We start from the raw sequence: 20,997 nt of genomic DNA, 5'->3' as shown, positions 1-20,997 counted from the left end.
TGATGTATCTAGAGCTTTTGATAAAGTTTGGCATGAAGGACTTTTATTTAAACTTAAACAGTGTGGCTTAAATGATCAGCTCTTATCTTGGATAGAAAGTTATCATTCAGATCGTCAATTAAAAGTAGTTTCAGGAGGCTTTTCATCAGCTGTTAAATGTATACATACAGGTATCCCTAAGGGATCAGTTTTGGAACCCTTTATGTTTCTCATTTATATAAATGATATAGTAAATGACATTGTTAAGGAGATTAGACTTTTTGCAGATGAAACTTCTTTATTTGTTATAGTAGACAATGATCATGATGTAGCAGCTGCTTCTTTGACTGATGACTTAGATGTTATCTCTAACTGGGCTAAATCATGGGCTGATCAATACAACTCAAAGAAAAAAAATTGTTGTATTTACTAGAATGGAAAGGGAGCCTCCACCTGTATTTTATTGGAATTAATGGTGATGAGGTTGAGAAAATAGATAACCGCTGCCATCTTGGGATAACATTTCAGTCATCGGCTTCATGGAACACACGTATTGATAATATTTAAATAAAAGCATACTGTCGTTTATCTGTACTTCGACAAGTTAAACATTTGTTAGACAGGAATTCACTTAAACATATTTACTATACATAAATAAGAAGATGTGGTATGAGTGCCAACGAGACAACTCTCCATCCAAGTCACAATGTGTAAATGATTTTATTAGACCTATTTTAGAGTATGGTGATGTTGTTTGGGGCAACTGCTCTCAGCACGAGTCCGAGCTTCTTGAAAATATTCAAATAAAAGCTGCATGATTATTACTAGACTACGGCGTAATTCCTTAAGACATAAACTTTATATTGAATTAGTATTAGAAACTCTGGGAAATAGACGAAATTAACAAAGGCTTATACTGTTTTATAAAAAAATAAATAGAATGACACCTACATACTTAAATGAGTAAGTTCAGCCATATTTTCCCAGACTTACCCCTTATGTTTAGAGGAATGAAAATAATACTTTTTACCCCCAAAACTTGCTAGAACTAGCCCTTACTTTAATAGGGCTAGTTCCTTCTACTATAAGACTTTGGAAGTGTCTTCCTCTAAGTATACAAAAATCCCCAAGTTTATGTTTATTTAGAGGTAGACTAGACAAATTCTATAGGACTGATGAAATATTTAAACCTGTCAATTATGGGATAAGGAAATATAATATTAGTCATTGTCAACTTAGAAATAATGCTAGCAACCGAAAATCTCATTTGTTTAATCAATTTTTATCAGAGAATACTATTTATTCAAACTGTAATCACCCTCTTGAGGATAACCAGCATTTCATTTTTATTTGCCCAAAGTACAATGATGTAAGACAGGTCTTACTTGATTCCATTTACTCAATTATTGATGATAATTTTGACTGGTTACTTTTTAAAAACAGATTATTTTCGTACGATATAATTATTGCTATTTTAAAATCTGCTAAGAAATATTTCAGCGACACTCACCGTTTTGTTTGGTGTTAATTTGTTTTCTTTTTTTTTCCAACAATATTTTATTTATTCCACTAAGTAAGCTTAGTGTTTCTTCCAAACCTTATATATATATTTCTAATGACTTATAAAGGATATTTACATGTCTCAAGGTACTTGAATAAATGATGATTAATTGCCTACAAACTTAGATATATTATACATTTATCAATAACACTGTAAATATGTATTTGTTTATGTGTGTTCATAAGTAGCAAACATTTCCCACTGTATTTTATTATTTTAAATACAGTTGTTAATATTTGACTTATACCTTGTACATATGATATGGAGAAAGCTTTTATAGAGTGTGCCTGTTGCTCAATCCTTTTCATATCTTAATGAATAAAATATGTTTAAAATCAAATTATAAAATACCATCGCACTTTTCACAGGAACTACAAATTAGAGCTTTTTGAAATTCGTCTTCATGGGAAAATGCAATACCATGTAATGCAGTATCAGATTCATCCACTCTCAACTTTCAGTTAAGCAAATACTTATATATTCTTACACATAATTGACATGCATGAAACTCTCGTTGCATTTTCTTATGGAACTTCAAATAAGAACTTCATGAAATTTGTCATCAGTCTTCATGTCAACATACTTAAATGTGCAATGTGTTTATCATCGCTCATCAACTTAACTTACCGATCTCTTAAAGCGGGGATATCATTAGTCAGCAGTAGCTCACAGTTTTGCTTGTAATATCATGTATAAACTATGTTGACGCATTGATGATAAAGCCTTTCTGTGAAATTAACACCAACTTTATTTTTCATATTTTATTCAGGTATTTGATGTGCACATCATGTGAAGCTAAAAACGGCTTTACTCCAGAATATTGTAAATCCCTTGGACTCATAACTGGACATGCCTACTCACTTCTAGATGTTTTTGATATGGACACTGGAGAAAAGTAAGTATTCACTAAGGCTTGAGTCTGGGACGAATATTTCCTTAAATGAAATATCATGTTAGTCAATTTTTGAGCATGCGCGATTAGAACGGAAATTGCTGTTATACACATTTAGTAGGTATGAAATTTTTGCAGTATAAAATGATATATGTTTTCGGACAGGAGCATATTGGAACCTCATAAATATATGTCGAAAAGTTATGAAAGGGGTGTAATTTCTTTAAAGAATAACAATGAATGCATAATGACCCCTTTTCCCCCTAAAAAAAATTCATCAATCGAAAAAAATACGATCAATATGTGGTAGAATCACATTCCCTTTGAACAGCATTACTTATAATATATCATGCCAAGAGGTATTTCCCTATTTATGTAAATATTTGTAAAAGTGCATAATGTACTGCATTTTCAATTTATTTGGGGAATTGGCTGTATGTCTTTAGCTAAAGAAAAGAAAACCGCCAAAGTTGCCTGCCCTTTTTTGCATCTTTGTCTGGTAAATCGGTTGCACAACATATTTGGTTTTCTGTTTTTATATTCACTATTTTTCATGAATATACTGATCTGAATACAATTGAGGTGTGTCTTTATTTAGATTGTTGAAAATTAGAAACCCATGGGGCAGTGAATCATGGAAAGGCGATTGGAGTGATAGCTCTCCTAAATGGCAGAAAGTAAAACCAGAGATCAAAAAGAAACTTGATCCAGATGGTAACAAGCATGGAATATTCTGGATGGAATTCAAGGATTTCAGAAAGTAAAAAAAGATCGTTATTTTTTTTTATATCTATGCTAATTCATGGAAGTATCTTCTTACTAGTTAACCAATTTTGATATAAAAAAAGCCACTTTGATCTCAAAAGCTTGGAAAGGACTCAACAGTATTGTATTAAGTAATCTCCTGTCTCTCAGTCAATATTCAGACTTATTCAATGTGATAAATTCAGACAATTCGCTTGCAGTCAGTTACGGTATGTTCAGTCTGTGATCTAAGTGTTCAGTAGTTTTTACTTACTTGAACATATCAACATTATACAGGATTGTCTTTAAAGCTTTTGAACATGACTGCATGGTATGCAAGCAAATTGTCTGTACGGTACTAAATTTATCGCAGTATATAAGTCTGAAAATTGGTTATAAACTTTAAGACCTAAATTCATTTACTATACATAAATTTACTGGTGTCTAAACTCAAGATTGAAAAATATCTACACCAGGGAATTAGTTCTAAAATTCTTAAAAAAAGGAAACACAGTTTTTAGATTCATTATCTAAGAATAATCTAAGATTGATTAAATCCATTCCTAGTATACGTATCATCTCAACAAAAATACCAAAAAATTATTGTTTTGTTTTTCATTTTGAAATTTGCTACTTTATATAAATGATATAACTGACAAGAAGCACACACCATCAAATCATATAAACAACAACTTGCTTTATAAAGGTTGTCATTTGTGTTTGTTAGTGACAAAATACACATGTTGGGAACATGAATATGTTATGATTATAAAGAGATGTTTAGTTTATTTAAATGAGACAACAACTTATGACACAATGTTTTTGAACAGTTGTTGTTAGAAATTATTCATGTAATACATTTTTATATCAATTCCTAGACCCTTTAAACAATTGCATCTAAGCAATTTAAACAGATCAATTATCTGTACACTTTGAAGCTAGGAATATGGACACTTTTTATTTTTCACTCGTAAAGAATAAAGTATAAAGTGTTAAAGGCAAAGTTGGAAATAGTCTTTGAAGTTGAAATAAAACTGTTCTCTGTCAACTGGAGTATATCCCATGGATTTTAAAAAAAATGTATGAGTGATTTGACCCAAATAATATAAACCAAATGTAATTAACATGGCGGCAACGACTGAAGAGAAGTCAAGACATTCATAGTGCCAAACTTTATTTACCTGAAGGATGACTGTTCGAAAAAGTGACTGGTTGATAATAAAAATAATGTCTTTCTTCAAATGTTTTAGTCTGCATGCATTTCATTGCAGCTGCCTGCTTGTACGGAATAGAATGAAAAGGCCAGGCACGTGCTTGATTTCGTCCGTCTGTCTTGTCCTCCGTACTTTACTTTTTTATAAAATCTTCCTCTATGAAATAAATGGGGCAAATATGGTCACATTCTTTCTAATGCGGCATTTAGTTAAAATGTGTCCTATGATCCCGCCCGCCTAACAACATGCCACCAAAGCTAAACATAAACCATGTGGATAAAAAGCAAATATTGTGTATAAACATGAAGATCATCATAGATAGATAAAATCTGACGGGGACATGAATGATCAGCATGTCAAACTTCCTACTCTCTATATATTTAGTCACAAACTATTAGTAGAGATTGGCCGGACAAGATCTACAAATAATTTGAATGCCGAAATTGTCAGATAACTCCTTATATGAGTTATTGTTCTAGATCTGGAAAGGCAGTTTTTTTTACCCATTTTGTTGAACCTAAAGTAGATAGAGAGAAACTGTAAATAGAAAATAGATAAGAAGGAAAATATATATAAATAAGTTGAATGGTCGAATTTGTCTGTAAATTCCATCTAAGAGTTATTGTTCTTGAAAGGCAGTGTTTAACCAATTTTGTGTTTGTTACGGAAACAAAAAAAAGAAAGCGAAAAACTGTAAATTGCAAAACGATTAGCAGGGCACGATTTACTAATAAGTGGAATGGTCGAAATTCTAAGTCACTCCTTATATGAGTTAATGTTCTTGAAAGGCATTTTTTTTTACCCATTTTGTGTTTTTGTGGAAACTAAAGTAAATAGAGAGAAACTATGAATAGCAAAATGATCAACAGGACAGATTAAACAAAGAAGTGAGATATTATCCTTCGTCGGTTGACTGCTGATAGGATTACTACTCTTAGATGAAGATGTTTACCCATTTACATGCTTTAGGGTTAGAAACCATGGCAAATAGTGAAAAACTGCTCATAATAAAAATGATCAAAAAAAAAAAGATTAACTAGTAAGTCAACCTTATCTAAATTATCAGTCGACTCCATACAAGAGCAATTGCTCTTGAATGACAATTTTTACAATTGTTGGGTTTCAGTCGGAAACTGTTAGAGATAGAAATAAATTTAAGATAGCAAAATGTTCAGAAAGACAAAATCTACAAATAAACAAATATGAATGAAATCTTTTTTTGTCACTTTTGCTTATTATCTTGGAAGGCTATTATGGATAGACAGAAACTCAATCCACCAAAACAATATCAGTAAGACAAGATTTTGGCCCACACAGTCTTCAATTCAACACACTCATATTCTAATTAAATTGTATAGATGTAATGCAAAACTGTAACATAGCGATACGTGCTTCCTAGAGCGCTGCTAATTTGAATTTCAAATTTACTTGTTGTTCATCTCAATTAGTAAATCAACAAACTTACATAAAAGGTTATGATGCAGAACAACTGCAATTGACACTAAATAATGTTTACGGTCACCATCACGAATTGGTTGACCGATACGATATGTCAGTGTCTCAACTCACTAGTGACTTGTTTTCGAGGTCTTAGATTTTAGATACGAGTATAGTCGTTTGATCTGTAATTTACCAAGTATGTCTTATTCCTGATTGCGACATTTTACTGAGTGTGAATTCTCATGACGGGGGATGCATGCATAGCAGGAGACGCTTTTCTAGTCGACGCATCCAGTCCCGCTCCTTTAATAGATCATACAATTCTCTCATTTTTTATTTGTTACCTTGATTTGTTTCTTCCTAATCTATTTACGAGATTTGAACATTGGTAAACTACTGCCGCCTTTGTTTTTTTTTATATCATACCAACATGTACAGGAAAAGCCATTAATTCTGAAATTGTGGTTTAATAGAAACAAATTATAGATTAGCGAATAATAATTGTCCAGAAAAATATGAGACGCAGAGATTGGTCTACTGAGAGATATATGCTTTGTTCTCATCATTGTCAATTTCATTATGTTAGTCAAAATATGAGGCATCAACTGTATCTATGTTATCCTTTATCTCAAATTCGATGGGACTGATGAGTTCTACAAAGTCACCAAACTTTGAACTGTTTACTGAGAGGAAATCATCTATATGGCAGAACTACACATTAAAGGACAAGGATTGCTTCTTTCCATTCTTTCTGAGAAGCTCCTGTTTGAAATCGGCATCATATGAATAAAGGAACAAAGAAAAAAAAGAGCACATGTGTATTCCATAGGGGTGCCGATTGGCTACAGAAAAAAAAACACATCCTCCGAAAATAACCATATCAATAAGTTATTTAAGCCTAGAGACAGACTTGAAAGACAAGTCATAAAATATTTAGAACCATAAAAAGCTTGATTCGAAATTCCACTTTTTATTTTATACCATTATTTTATAAGTGATTTCTTTGATGAGCTTTTAAAATCATACTATCTACACCGTTTTGGGGTCTTTATTAAATTAATTTGTATGTTTGCTTGAATTTATGTGTTTTATGTCTGTAATTAGATATAAAAAGATGTGGTATGAGTGCCAATGAGACAACTCTCCATCCAAGTCAAAATTAATAAAAGTAAACCAATATAGGTCAAAGTACGTTCTTCAACACGGAGCCTTGGCTCACATCGAACAGCAAGCTATAAAGGGCCCCAAACATTGCTAGTATAAAACCATTCAAACGGGAAAACCAACGGTTTATCATGTTTTCTAACTTTAAAAAATCTTCTCCTCTGAAACTACTGAACCAATTCCAACCAAACTTAAGCTGAATGATTCTAAGGGTATCTAGAATAAAGTTTGTGTTTTATTTTCTGCTTCGTAAAAAAACATGGCCGCCATGGCTAAAATAGAACGTAGGGGTAAAATGCAACTTTTGGTTTATATCTCAAAAACCAAAGCATTTAGAGCTAATCAGTGAGGTAAAAATGTTTATTAGGCCAAGCTCTGTTAGCCCTGAAATTTTCAGATGAATCTAACAACCCATTGTTGGATTGCTGCCACTTAATTGGTAATTTTAAGGAAATTTTGCAGATTTTGGTTATTATCTTGAATATTATTTTTTAAACAGCAAAAATGTTCAGCAAAGTAAGATCTACAAATAAGTTCGTATGACCAAAATTATCAATTGTCCCCTTAAGGAGTTATTGCCCTTTAAAATCAATTTTTCACAATTTGTTCATTTAGTTTGCTTACTTTAAAAATCTTCTCCTTTGAAACTGCTAAATCAATTTCAGCCAAACTTTGGCTGAATGAGTTTCAGAGTATCTAGTATAAATTTTGTATTTTATTTTCTTGTACGTCAAGAAACACAGCCACTATGGCTAAAATGAAACATAGGAGTAAAAAAGTTTTTAAGAAGTTAACATTTTTATGAACATTAAAAGCACGTTGAAAGCGCCTGCATATTACCAAACCTAGAAATAAACACTACTTAAGAAGAAACAAACGAAACATCAGTATCGAGGAAATGAAATTTTACATTAAGGTAGAAAAAAATCATGGTATAAAAAGGATATCAGTCACATTATTTTATTTGAATTAGTTAGAATGAATGTAGTTGGATAAATATTTTTTTATATAAATGTATGTATTTTTTTTTTTTTTTAAGCCACTATGAGCGACATTGGCTTTATCATGGTAAATAGTTTGTATTGGTGGTGGAAGTCAGAGTACCCAGATAGAACCATCGATCTTTGGAAAGAAAACTGGCATTTCTTCTCAACAAAGATCTGAGTCGACACACCTCACCACAAACCTTAGAGTTGATATTCTTGTGATCCCTAAAGATGAACTATTTCGACCACTTGACCACTGATTCCATTGCACATTTTAAAAAGTCTAGATATTGTTCAGAGAATGTCGTCTAAATATTTGCTTGTATTATTTAAAATTGTTTTACTTTGTGTTTTATTGGGTCTTTTTGAAGCTTTGCAATTCACTTGGATTCATAACAAAAAAATAAAAATTTGCAATACAATTGAAACAATTAGTTTCATATCGGATTACAAATCAAATATCGGTAAATGTTATCTCCAAAACAAACATAAATACTATCAAACAAAAAATAAACGACCGTCAGTTTCATGCTTCTTTTGAAAAAAAAAAAAAATGTCGACTGAATAGCCATTTTCAATTTTCAATATTTACCACTAGTGGAACAGAAATTGCTGATCTATCTGAAGCCCTTGAGTTCATCCCAGTCATGATACTGAATCTTAAGTTTTTGTATAGTATGTTTTGGCTGTTGTTTGTCTTTTTTGAAAGTTTTTTTTATTTTATCTTTGGTATTGTATGTCTTTTTTTTTAACTTGTGGTTTTGATTGCCCCGCTCTGTATTTTGTTTTGTTTTGTTTTGTTTTGGTTATTTATTTGAATAAAATTCATTGGGACTTAGTTTTTGTAGGGGTTTGCGTTGCTCAGTCTTTAGTTTCTATGTTGTGTTCTGTGTACTGTTGTTAGTCTGTTGGTCTTTTTTTTTTGCCGTGGCGTTGCCAGTTTACAGTTTATTTTCGGCTTATAAGTTCAAATGCCCTTTTGGTATCTTTCGTCTCTCTTTATTGAGATGTATGGGTTTTAAGTTCTCTCATTTCTCAGGAGAACAAAACCAATACCAATATCAAATATGTTAATTAAGTTTGGTTTTTTTATTTATCAATCAGGCATTTTGATGATGTAGACATTTGCAAAACAAGAGACTGGCAAGAAACAAGAATCAAAGGATCTTTTCCATCAACTGCTGATGGACCATGGATGTTTGTTACGGTTTATGTACAGAAGAAAACTGATCTTTGTATAGGACTACACCAAAAGAATAAAAGGTAAGATTTGTACATTCATCAATTTTTTTTGCCTATGAATTAACCTATTATAACAAGACATACTATTATTTTGATGATCTTCACCTTTTGATAACTTTTATTTTAGACAAGCAGCTGCCAAAATTTGAAAAAAATAATAATTCTCATGACATTGAACCACCATTAAATATGTCCACCACTATACCTGTATATTCCAAGCTCTTCATAATTATTTTCTAGATTGGATTTAAGATATATTACAGATTTATTGTTCATATCTTTTTAGTTAACTTCATTGAAAAATTTAAAATATTTTCCTTTAGTACCAAAATGTATATTTACATAATATTAACCAATTATATCAATAAGATTAGTACAACATAACTTTATTTGATTAAAAGAAATAAAAAGTAAAACTTGAAATTAGATATCTACAGTTTGTGTAAATCGTTACTCGCAAATATAGCTTATTATACCACAGTATGATGTGGGAGGATACAACACTATATCCAATATGCAATCTGCCAATGTAACTTCGTAGATTCCAGAATATAAAAAAAATGTTTGTATTGCTTATCTGAATGCAATAATTAAGTTATTGTGTCCTAATCTCCAGAAATATATTTATTAGAGGTAAAAGCAGCAACGAGGACTTTGTTGACATGCTAATAGTGGTGATGGAAATTTTGGATGGTAAAAAGCTGAGAACTGTTGTTCATATTAGTAAGAGAGATATCGAAAGTTATGTAGGATGTGAAATTGAACATCTGGAAAGTGGAGAATACAATATTGCATGTCTAGCTTTTAAACATTTAGATGGAGGTATTATGCTGAATTTATTTTGTTATATTTTCTAAGGACGGAAAGCTTTTTAGGTCAAATTGATACTGTGTAATCAGTAACAATATGATGTCAATTTGCTCAAAAGTGAGGCACTGAAAATGTAAATTTGCAAGGTCTTGTCAATTACAATCAATAAATCATATAATTTACCTATACAATGTTGATTTAAACAGCGTTCATTTTTATCGAGCCTGCGACTTTTGTCTCAAAAGCGAGACATAGCGATCCTACATTCCGTCGTCGGCGTCGGTCGTCGTCGGTCGTCGTCGGCGGCGTCCACAAATATTCACTCTGTGGTAAAAGTTTTTGAAATTTTAATAACTTTCTTAAACTATTCTAGATTTCTATCAAGAAGTAAATTTTGTAAAAACAAAATCCTGTTTATCCATATTTTACTTATAAATGGACTTAGTTTTTCTGCCAGTTAATATTACATTCACTCTGTGGTTAAAGTTTTAAAAATTTTAATAACTTTCTTAAACTATCCTGAATTTCTACCAAGCTTGGGCAGAAGCTTGTTTATGATTAAAAGCTAGTATCTAGAAGGAAATTTTGTAAAAAATTATTTCCTGTTTTTCCATATATTACTTATAAATGGACTTAGTTGTTCTTCCAGCTAACATTACATACAGTCTGCAGTTAAAGTTTTTAAAACATTTATTAGATTCATAAAGCATCCTGGATTTTTACTAAACTTGGATAGAAGCTTCTTGCAATCAAAAGATAGTATCTAGAGGAAAATTTTTAATAATTTTTTCCTATTTGTGTTCAGCCTGCGAATTTTATAATTGCATCTTCTATTTACATGCATTTTTATTGATGAATTAAGGGATAAATCATCAAGCAATGTAAAAAGTATCTTCTTTATCATTTGTTCATTCAATGAATTTATGTTTCAACTCTTTTATAATCTATAGATTTGATTGCATACTGTATTCATTTTTTACAAGCATAACATTTTTTATACATTTCAAACGTTTTATTTCATTAACTGTAAATCTATTATGTGCATTCCCCTATCACACTGAAAACATAGACAATAGCAAAAGTAGGCGAGACACTGGGTTCCGCGGAACCCTTACGAATTTTTTATAAAGATCCATTTTGGCTGTAGCATAAAGAATCTATTTTCTTTTAAGTCATATTCTTCTAAATTTGAAGTAGTTACATAGTTCAGTGAGATGAGAAGTTTCCAAAACGGCAAAGCCTAAAGAGTTATATACCTACATATGGATTCAGTTTTACGCCAGATATCCTGTTTTGATGCAATCAAAAACCTGTGGATCTCCATGGTGACAGTTTTTTTTTATACAAAAAAAAAAGATTTCTTTGTCATTTTTCTTATGGAAAATTTGAACAAATACTTGTATTCTGTCTATAAATTTAAACAAAGAAATACTTGTAAAGGGGGATAAGTCAAATATTTGAATACTATTTTATGAAGAGATGGACTTTTATTAAATTGATTGATTGATTGTTTTTTTGTTTAGCGCCACTTTCAACACTATTGTGCTATTTCGTGGCAGTTAGTTTCTATTGGTAGAGGAAACCGGAGTGCCTGGAGGGAACCACCGACCTTCGGTAGGAAAACTGACAATCCAGGTGAATTAAGATTGGATTGACTTTTATTTAATGTATCTAACCATTTATATGGCACTTGTTAGAGTCAACATCTGATAACGCCCCCTCCTCCACCTAACCCGAACCACACCGCCTAGAATCATTTTTCCCTGTGAACTCTGTAGTTTGGTTTTGATACATGATAGAATATTACAGTAACTTGGGCACATGTGTATGTAAGAGATCAATTACATCATAGTTTTATCCATTCAAATAAACATTTGGATAATAAGTTGGTAGCAATACTTGTAAAATAACTTCTAATTTAAAAAAAAATCTTTGTGTAGAATGCTAAAAAGCTAACCTATAAGTTTGAATTATAATATTAACTTTCTATCTAAAAGCGGTGATGAATGTATAAATTGTAACATTTTTATATGTTAGGTAAAGTGTTTTATGTAATTGTATCAGTTTTACTTATTTTCAATAATAGTCATTTAATACAGTTAGATTTCATCAGAAATATTAATCAAGAGTTATACTAAGATTCCTTTGTTTGACTAGTAAGCCCTAATGATTTGCAAATGATGCCTTCGTTAATTTATGTAATGGAGATTGGTTGCCTAGTTGACCCGGTGCCCGGATACGATTGACCTAGCAATTATTCCTTTGTCAGCATTTATGTGCCTTACCTGGGCACATGTATTTCCATATTTGTATCCGGGTTTATATGGCAAATAGGAGTGATATAAAATAGAGAAAGAGCTTGAGATAAGGGGAGAGAGAATTTCCAGTGATGTGAGAGGACAGTTACGTTTATAGTTAAAGCGAAGAAAATGAGATGTTGTACATTTTTATACTTGTTACTTTGTTGTAGTAGTGTGATTTTGATAATACAGTATTAAACTTTTAATCGACTTCGAGTCTATTTTCACTGACAAGGATTTGTTAGGACTACACAAGGATCCACTTATTTATGTGACCAGGCTTCCCAATATCACAATACCAGTTGAATTAGGGTAATCCTGTGAAGTGTTTCAATGGCATCTGTCGTCTGTGAACAGTTTAATATCACGACCTGAAACTGAGACACCCAATAACAAAACAACACACACCACACGTGTTTTGCGTCGCAAAATAGATGGATGCAAACAAAATATCTAAATTCATATCTATATAAAAAATATTGATACAGAGGACATATATAACGTACCTCTTACAGTATGTTTGAATTTATCAGGAAAACATGGAAGTCATGTCCAGCGTGATTTTGTCCTGACAATACACAGTACACAGAATATTGTTGTAGAAGAGAATGACTATATTAGTGCTGGATACACACATTATCTGGCAGATACCTTGATACAGTTAGTAGTCGATGAAGGAAAGCAAAAGGTATGTATTTGCTCAGATTAATGCAGAAGTGTATTTTAAAGACAAAGCCTTCTATTCAGATCTACCAATAATAACTTCTTTCAATTTTATTTACAGTTTAGGCTAGGTACAAGCTTTACAATTAGCCAATAAATTATCGTTTTTTTTCATGGAAAATAGAAATGAGGATTTGTAGGTATTAGCAGTGTATTATATTATAAAAAATCCGTATCATAAAAACATTGTTTGTCTTGTTAACCTTGTTGTTAGTAGAAATTGTATTATTGATATTATCATCTTCTGGGGGAACAAATGATAACGATAAGTTGCTATAATAATTTTCCCGTCTTTTTATATGGTGAACTATCTATAAAAAAATCAAATTAAAAAAAAAATTGACCAATGTTTTCTTGATGAAAATTCAATAGAATATGCATAGTTAAACAAAATAAGAAAATAAAAACGTAGGGTCACCGTAATGGAAAAAGAGGTATATTTAAATAGACGTTAAACATTAAAATTGACGAGAATACATTGCACCAATAGACCACTTCCGAGTTCGTTGCATCCTGTCAAAAACTTTGGTTTTAGTGAACATCATTCGTGCGTTAAGGGGAATCGTCACTTCCTTCCCATGTTGAGCGAGCGGTTGAAAAAAAATATGATGCTATATTGCACGAATTATTCGGCAAATTAAATTCTTATAGTTTGATAATCAGCACTGTTTTCATAGGGAATTGTGATTAAGTACCTACGGAATAAACATTATTTCTAGTTTATCCTGCATAATGAAGATCACGAAGACGCTTGATGAACTTTAATAGTGCAGGGATACAGGCGGTCCCCTCTATCTGGTAAATGCCGTCATAAAGCCGCGCATAATTGACGAACTTTTCCGGTGAAGGACATAACTCGAAAGTGGTCTATTCTGAAAGTAAAGTCGAAAGACATAAGGCCAAATTTTCACAGCTGGTTATGGACAATTCAATTTCTATTCATTTGCTTTTTGTTGGTTGTTTGTTTTCAACTACACTAAAAGAACATTAATATACACATGATGGTAGTTAGTTTTTAGCGTAGACAAGACATTTAAAAGTGGTTAGTTGAAAACAATGCGTTGTACGACTATCTAGAATAAAAATTTCGATTTAGTTAATAAGAATGTTTATGAAAAGAAATTCCTTTTATACAACGAAGATTTTTTTTTTATATAATGTATAATTATGTGAACAGTGATGTAAAAGTACAAATTTTATGAATATTGACTATATAGATAGTAAAAGTAGATCAATCATCTATGATGAATTACAAGATGGGCTCTAGTTAATATGCATACGTTGTATCGAAAAACGGTAGATGTATGTTCAAATCCTCTGCATAATAATTTTGACAGCTTTTTCTTTAAAATGTGCAAATTACAAATACACCATTGGAATTTAAGTCTTCAAAATATGTTATGAGTTAGTTCAATATTGCAAATGTAATATATTTTCGTAGAATTTTGCATCAGAGGACATATAATTCAGTTAAAGAATATCTGAAAGACAAGACAGAGCTTTGCTTTTGATATAACTTCAATTTTGGTTTAGAATGTCCTTCCTTTTCATTTGACGAAAATTACTTAAAATTAAATGAATTCTTACATAATTCTTACATAATTTCCGTTTCGTTCATATAAACTCTTGTGAAATGATTTTTATTGATATGCATTCCTCTATAATTCTTCTTTCCGACAACTACTGAACAAAGACACGTTTATATGTTATGCACAGAATTATGCAGCCGGTACCTAAAAACGCCGATGTGCCATTTCACAAGCGTTTAAAATCGGAACAAAATGGTCGAATAAAAAAATTACACACAGTGTTATAAGACCATATGTTTACTCTATAGATATACATCATATTACATATATGCGTCGTTGGGTTACTGTATAGTTGGCGTTAATCCGAAATTTATTATAAATTATATGCGTGTAGAAATGCAAACGCCATACATATTCGAAATACTTCAGTGCAATTTTCCATATCCATAAATACCGACTGCTGTAGATACCTTGAATTTAGATCACAGGTTTGATGATTTACTTTCTTAATTATTGTTAGAGTAGAATTAATTAAACGCATACTTTAACGATTGACACTTAAAATAGATTAGTGCATACAGGTATGAAGTAAAGGAAATCATTATTATATTATAATTTGAGAGACCCATCTTGCTGACAAATTTCAGTTTCGGTTTTGTTTCTTGACAGTCTTGTTTTTGTCGGATTACTGTATAGTTGACATATATCCCTCATATAAAAAAAGAAGTCATATTCCATCAACCTAGAACATAACTACTTCCTCTAGGCTATTTGTTGTTTGCTTTTATGTAAGTTCCTTCCTTTTTCTTTCTATTTTTTCTTTGTATACTTTGTATACTTCTTTTTTGAATTCATATTTTTATGTTTCCAAAATTGTTTTGTGATGTTGTTCCTTGAAAACGAAAACAGACAAAACTATTTTTTTTTCAATTTAGGAACAATTGTATGTACGCATAAACAAGAGAGGTATTTGTCTTTAATTTTTATTTTCATCCATCTATTAATTTGTTCACACATCGAATCTTAAACTCCTCTATAATCCTCATATGAATATGAATACAACTTTTAAAAAATCTTTCGTTACTAATGCTTTGTGTCCATTTTATCTTTAATTAGAATGAGTTTTGTGTTTGTTTGTTTTATAAACCTTTATCGCTTTCTTCTCAGCACGATAGACGTGCTTTCATGTTTGGTCAGATCATATTACTTCAAATTTGGATCAATGTTTCCACTCATCAAAATGTGGATGAGTAAAGTCATCAGAAAAATATCTGAACAATTTTTATCTGTAGGCAGACTTGTAGATTTAAACTTTATATTAGTTAACCAATGATAAAATCTCATAACACGATTAAGAAGAGAAAAGTCAAGACAACAAACAAATACTGAGAGAATCCCATGAACTCAAAGCAGAAGAGAGACCGGGATGCGTCGCATGATTTTAGGTTCTATATGGATTCTGGTTCATATGAAATACTATGGATAGATAAGATATTAAACTTATACTCCAACTTAAAATATCGAAAAGTTTAAAATAGAATAAGAATTATATTGTTCATTTATAAAAAAAGAATACATCTTTAATCTGCGTCAGACTTAGATGATTAATATTTGATCTGCTGATTTCTTTCAGAATTTGAAGCAGACTAATGCTGACACCTACTCCCTTTCACTGGACGGAAATATATTCATTGTTGAAAATAAAAACGAAAAGCAGTATACTTCAATACAGGAAGACTTTTCAAACTCAAGAAATCTGATGAGCACCAGGGGTTTTATGTTTACACAAGATGTAATACCACCCGGACATAGGTATTTACTTCAGAAAAACCACTTTACAATTGAATGATAATTTGTTAAACCACCTACAAGCAATTCATGATATTAAGTACATATATTTACAACATATACATTAATAATTGTATGCAACAAAGTTAACAGCGACCAGTTAGTATTGCAAGTAGTTTTTGTTACAAGGGAAAATATTAAGGTCTTGCAGAATTTTTTATGTTTTATCAGGCATCCCACTTTTGACTGTGCAAAGCACATATTTCTTTACTGATTCGGAAATATTTATGAGCAGAAATAAAGTAATGACGAAATATTAAATATCTGATTGTAAAGTCATGTTTAATTGGGAGTCGTTGCTTAATATTAAACAAAATAGGGGAAGGTAGGTTTTATATGAGATATGTAACACAATGTGGATGCTCCATCATATAAACATACACAGTGGTATATTCTTTTTATGTTTTTATTCTAGACAGCTGATATGTTTATTGACTAAAATAGACAACAGATCCGGATACAGTTACCACTCTACTTCATCATACAGAAATAGTGATTCGTCAACGTTGGAACACTATGGTGACAAGACAAAAAGCCATAAACCAGAGATTTCAAGGGAATTAGAGTGCCTACATATTCCTAGACCTATAAGATAATTTGCTTTGTAGAATCCATCAGTTGGGTTAAAATGAAATACGTTTTTATCTGGTTTTTCTTCTTCATCATAATAAGAAAACTCGTTTACAAAATCGAATTTTGAGTTTGTATAATGTGTGGTGTACCAATTTCAAGGTAATTATGTGGATGTAAACAAATTATTTGATGGCCACATGATTGAAAAATGTTAGTATTAAAATTGATTATACGATTTTGGTTAACAATGTTACATATTTAGTAAAAATGCTTTAATCTTATTTTCATGCATCTTACAAAAATATCACAATCACACTGGATGAGAGCAACCTCACTTAATATTATTATAATCGAAAGAGAAATCAATGTTTCTACGACATATATATATACTATATAAAGGTGATGCATCTTCCAATGGGCTATTCCAGAAATATTCTGTCCCCCCCCTATGGAAGACATAAGATGTAAAAAAAAAATCCATGGAAATATTTTTCACCATTACCAAAATTTTCTGGAATTCCAGATTTTTAACGCAGTATAAAACTTAAATATACTGGAATTTTTCTCATGATGCTGTCAATTTGTCTGGAAATTTTAGTGTAAAGATTAGAAGCAATACCTATGGAAGACATCGATTTTATTTCTTTTGTCTGGAATTTATCTGGGTTTTTTTCTAAATGTGCCAAAAAAACTGGAATTTTATACTTAGTAAGTAACATATATGCAGCCGTAACCAAAAGAAGTGTGTTTAAAAGTTAAGCGCAAACAAATCCCTGACTAGAAGAACTGTTAGCCAATATGTTTACCAGTGTATATAAAGTCTTGTCATTGCAGACAAATACACCACTATCCCAGGAGAATTTGGATCCAGCACATACATTTTTTTAACCTCGCTGCATATATTTTCTATATATATATATATATCTGTCCCAAGTCAGAAGCCTGCATGTAATTTAAGTGCTTGTTGCTTATTACTGTATTTCATATTTGTTTTTCATCAATTTGGCCATTAGTTTTTCTCGTCTGTATTGTTTCACACTGGTCCTTTTCAGGCCCATTCTAGCTTACTATGCTGTGTGAGCCTAGGCTCCATGTTGAAGGCTGTACGTATAGGTTTCATATAACAAGTGAGAATTGAAATTATATAGCTTGATTTCAACTGGAGTTATTTAATTTCAATATAATAATAAACTAGCCTGTGTCGAGTTTATTATTAGTAAATAAATTAAATAACAAGAGTTGATATCAAGCGATATCCAATTTTTCTCAAGTTGTTAAACCTATTTCTCTTATGGTCAACACTCTCAAAGTGTAAAATTAAAAATATGTAGTTTTACATTATTACAAATTTTTAATGTTAATTAGGTGAAAATGTCTAAACAGCAAGTTAATAGCTGGTAAGAATGCATATGGGAAAATTAATAGAGAGATAATTGATTTGACCACTATTGAATACATTTACAACTGTTGTTATTACCACATCAAAAGATTCTGACATCTGATTAGTTTCAGACACTTGTGATATAAATAGGCAAGTTGAAAACTTGACCTTCATCTAAATTTCCAGATTTGATCATATAAAATGAAGCTTGAAATAGTGACCATGGTGACCTTTTTAGCAGCTCATCCCTACCACTAAATAAATAGTAATTGAAATTAGATTTCCTGTTTGAAAATGCAAATTATTGCTAAAGTTCACTTATGAATGCAATAATCATTCCATAAATCTTCAAAGATGAACCCTTCGAAAAATACTGGTGTTTTAGATATGAAATGCTTTTGAAAGAATACTGAAAAATTCCAATATCTTCATAAAAACTCAAACCACCCAATTTTTAAAGAAAAAGAACAAAGTTGAAAATAGATGTAATGTATCATTCATTACATATTATCATTCTCAAGCAAAAAAACTTCAAAAAGTATTCAGGAAATACTGGCATCTTTTTAAAACAGATTCTACAATAGATGCCAGATCCCATAAAAACATATCAATAGGATTCAAAAGAAATAGAACATTGGTCATGTTGGTGAATTAGTGAAATGAGCTATAAAATTATTTGTATGAACATCACAGTTCCTACAAAATATTTCACTGTGCAGAACTAATTAATGACCATCATCATGTAAACCACACAAGTAAACTGATATTCATAGGACAAAATTCTTTCCATGAAACACTGAATTCAACATTAAATTTTATTGAAATAGGTTGAAATAGTTAGAAAATCAAAAAATCAAAATTCAAATTTAAATTAAAATAAAAAAACTATAATTATTATTATTATTGTTATACAGTATTTATAACAGCGATTTATATAATATTAAAATTACCCTAAGCGCTTTACAACATATATCCATTCACATATATAAGTATTAACAATAAAATATGAAAGCCCATGTTATAAAATCCTAAAACAAACAGATTTTAAAAATATTGCATATAAAAATATACTATGAAATTTACTGATAAACAATAAAATTTATATAAAATGGGCATAAATGGGCATGGTAAAATTACCATAATAATAAATAAAAAAAAATATTAAATTTTTTTTTTTAAACTTTAAACAGTAATAAAAAAGAAATAAATGAAAAACAAAAACAAAAGGGGTGGTCTCTGATGAAGGTTTCCCTTTAATTATAAATACAATTCCGGAAAAAACCAAAACATTGCTACATAGCACAGTATCCATGAAAGGCCATAGATATGATTTGCACCAAAATGTGTGGATTAGTGGATCAAATTCTATGAAATTATCCCTAATCACAGAAAATTATACTTGGATGTTTAATTTGTACTCTTAATTTATCTTGTCAACTACAAAATTGTGTCTTTTTGAATTAAAATGTTGCTTATTAGATTAGTGCTAGCTCTATAAGGCAGAGACCCCCCCCCCCCCCCCCTAAATACACGTCTGCATATGACCCTGTTTATCTCTTCAATTTAAATTATTGCAAGATATGTTTTTATCTTTATTTTATTTATATATAAAAATTAATCAAAATTTGTTCAGGGTTCTATTTCTTGATTTACAAGAAAGCTTCTGTCTAAGTTTTGTAAGTTTTGTAAAATTCCACAAAGGTTTGATAAAAGTTATTCAAAATCTTTCACTTACCTAAATGTTGACTGTGAAATAATCTTTATCAGTAAATTATGGAAGAATGGTGGAAAATTCAAAATTTTACTCTACATGTCAGATATTTATCAAGTATGAAGAAACTAATCATCAGTGATATACAGAAGAGATAACAAAAAAAACCCCAACTATTTTTTTCTTAATTGCAATGTTTTTGTCAAGAAGAAACTTGTGTCCTTGTTCTTGAAATTCTATAGTTACTGATGTCTTAATACTTTAACCCAATACTATATCTAAATAATAACTTCAAAAATGCCATTTATCTGTAAAATATAAAAAATGAAACAAATATTTTAAAATTTTACTCTTGATCTTGAAGAAGCTATTTATATCATTCCAGGGGCCTTAGTGCCCAAGAGGTCTAAGTATTCTAACTACTGTATATTTAGACTGTCAACTATGAGGTTTTGAATCCCGCACATGGCAGGTGCCCTCAACTCCAATCATTATTGACTATGATTGTTAGTTTTCCTACCAAATGTCATGGTTCTCTATGGCTTCCTCCACCCAATAAAAACTGACCGCCACAAAATAGCACAATAGTGCTGAAGTGGCATCAACACCAATCATTCAATCAATATATCAATCATTCCATAATGCTTTGACAAAGTTATTTTGAAGTCTAAAAAACCACATTATTGATACCAGGCTTAAAATTGTGAACACCAGACCAGGGTTTTGTCTACAAAAGACTCAACAGTGATGCTCGAATCCAAAAAGTTTAATAAAAGGCCTAATAAATTATGAAGTTGAAGAGCATTGGGGACCCAAAATTCTAAAGAGATTTTGCCAAATACAGCTAAGGTAATCTATTCCCGGAATAAAAAATCTTTAGTTTTTTGAAAATTTCAAAGT

At 30.8% G+C, this 20,997-nt stretch overlaps 1 protein-coding gene across 1 annotated transcript; it reads left to right on the top strand.

Moving 5' to 3' along the window:
• The first annotated feature begins 1,831 nt into the window (after positions 1-1,831).
• On the top strand, positions 1,832-17,942 carry LOC127715572 (calpain-15-like). The gene is made up of 7 exons (XM_052221659.1): positions 1,832-2,435; positions 3,031-3,192; positions 9,085-9,243; positions 9,854-10,044; positions 12,866-13,020; positions 16,218-16,396; positions 16,848-17,942. The coding sequence occupies exons 1-7, from the start codon at positions 2,254-2,256 to the stop codon at positions 17,026-17,028; spliced, it is 1,209 nt and encodes a 402-aa protein (XP_052077619.1). The 5' UTR covers positions 1,832-2,253; the 3' UTR covers positions 17,029-17,942.
• Positions 17,943-20,997: the final 3,055 nt, after the last annotated feature.

The sequence above is a fragment of the Mytilus californianus genome, unplaced genomic scaffold, assembly GCF_021869535.1.
Source record: "Mytilus californianus isolate M0D057914Y unplaced genomic scaffold, xbMytCali1.0.p SCAF_9, whole genome shotgun sequence".
Taxonomy (NCBI): domain Eukaryota; kingdom Metazoa; phylum Mollusca; class Bivalvia; order Mytilida; family Mytilidae; genus Mytilus; species Mytilus californianus.
Note: the sequence above shows the minus strand (reverse complement) of the source record. Positions and strands in the feature narration are given on the sequence as shown.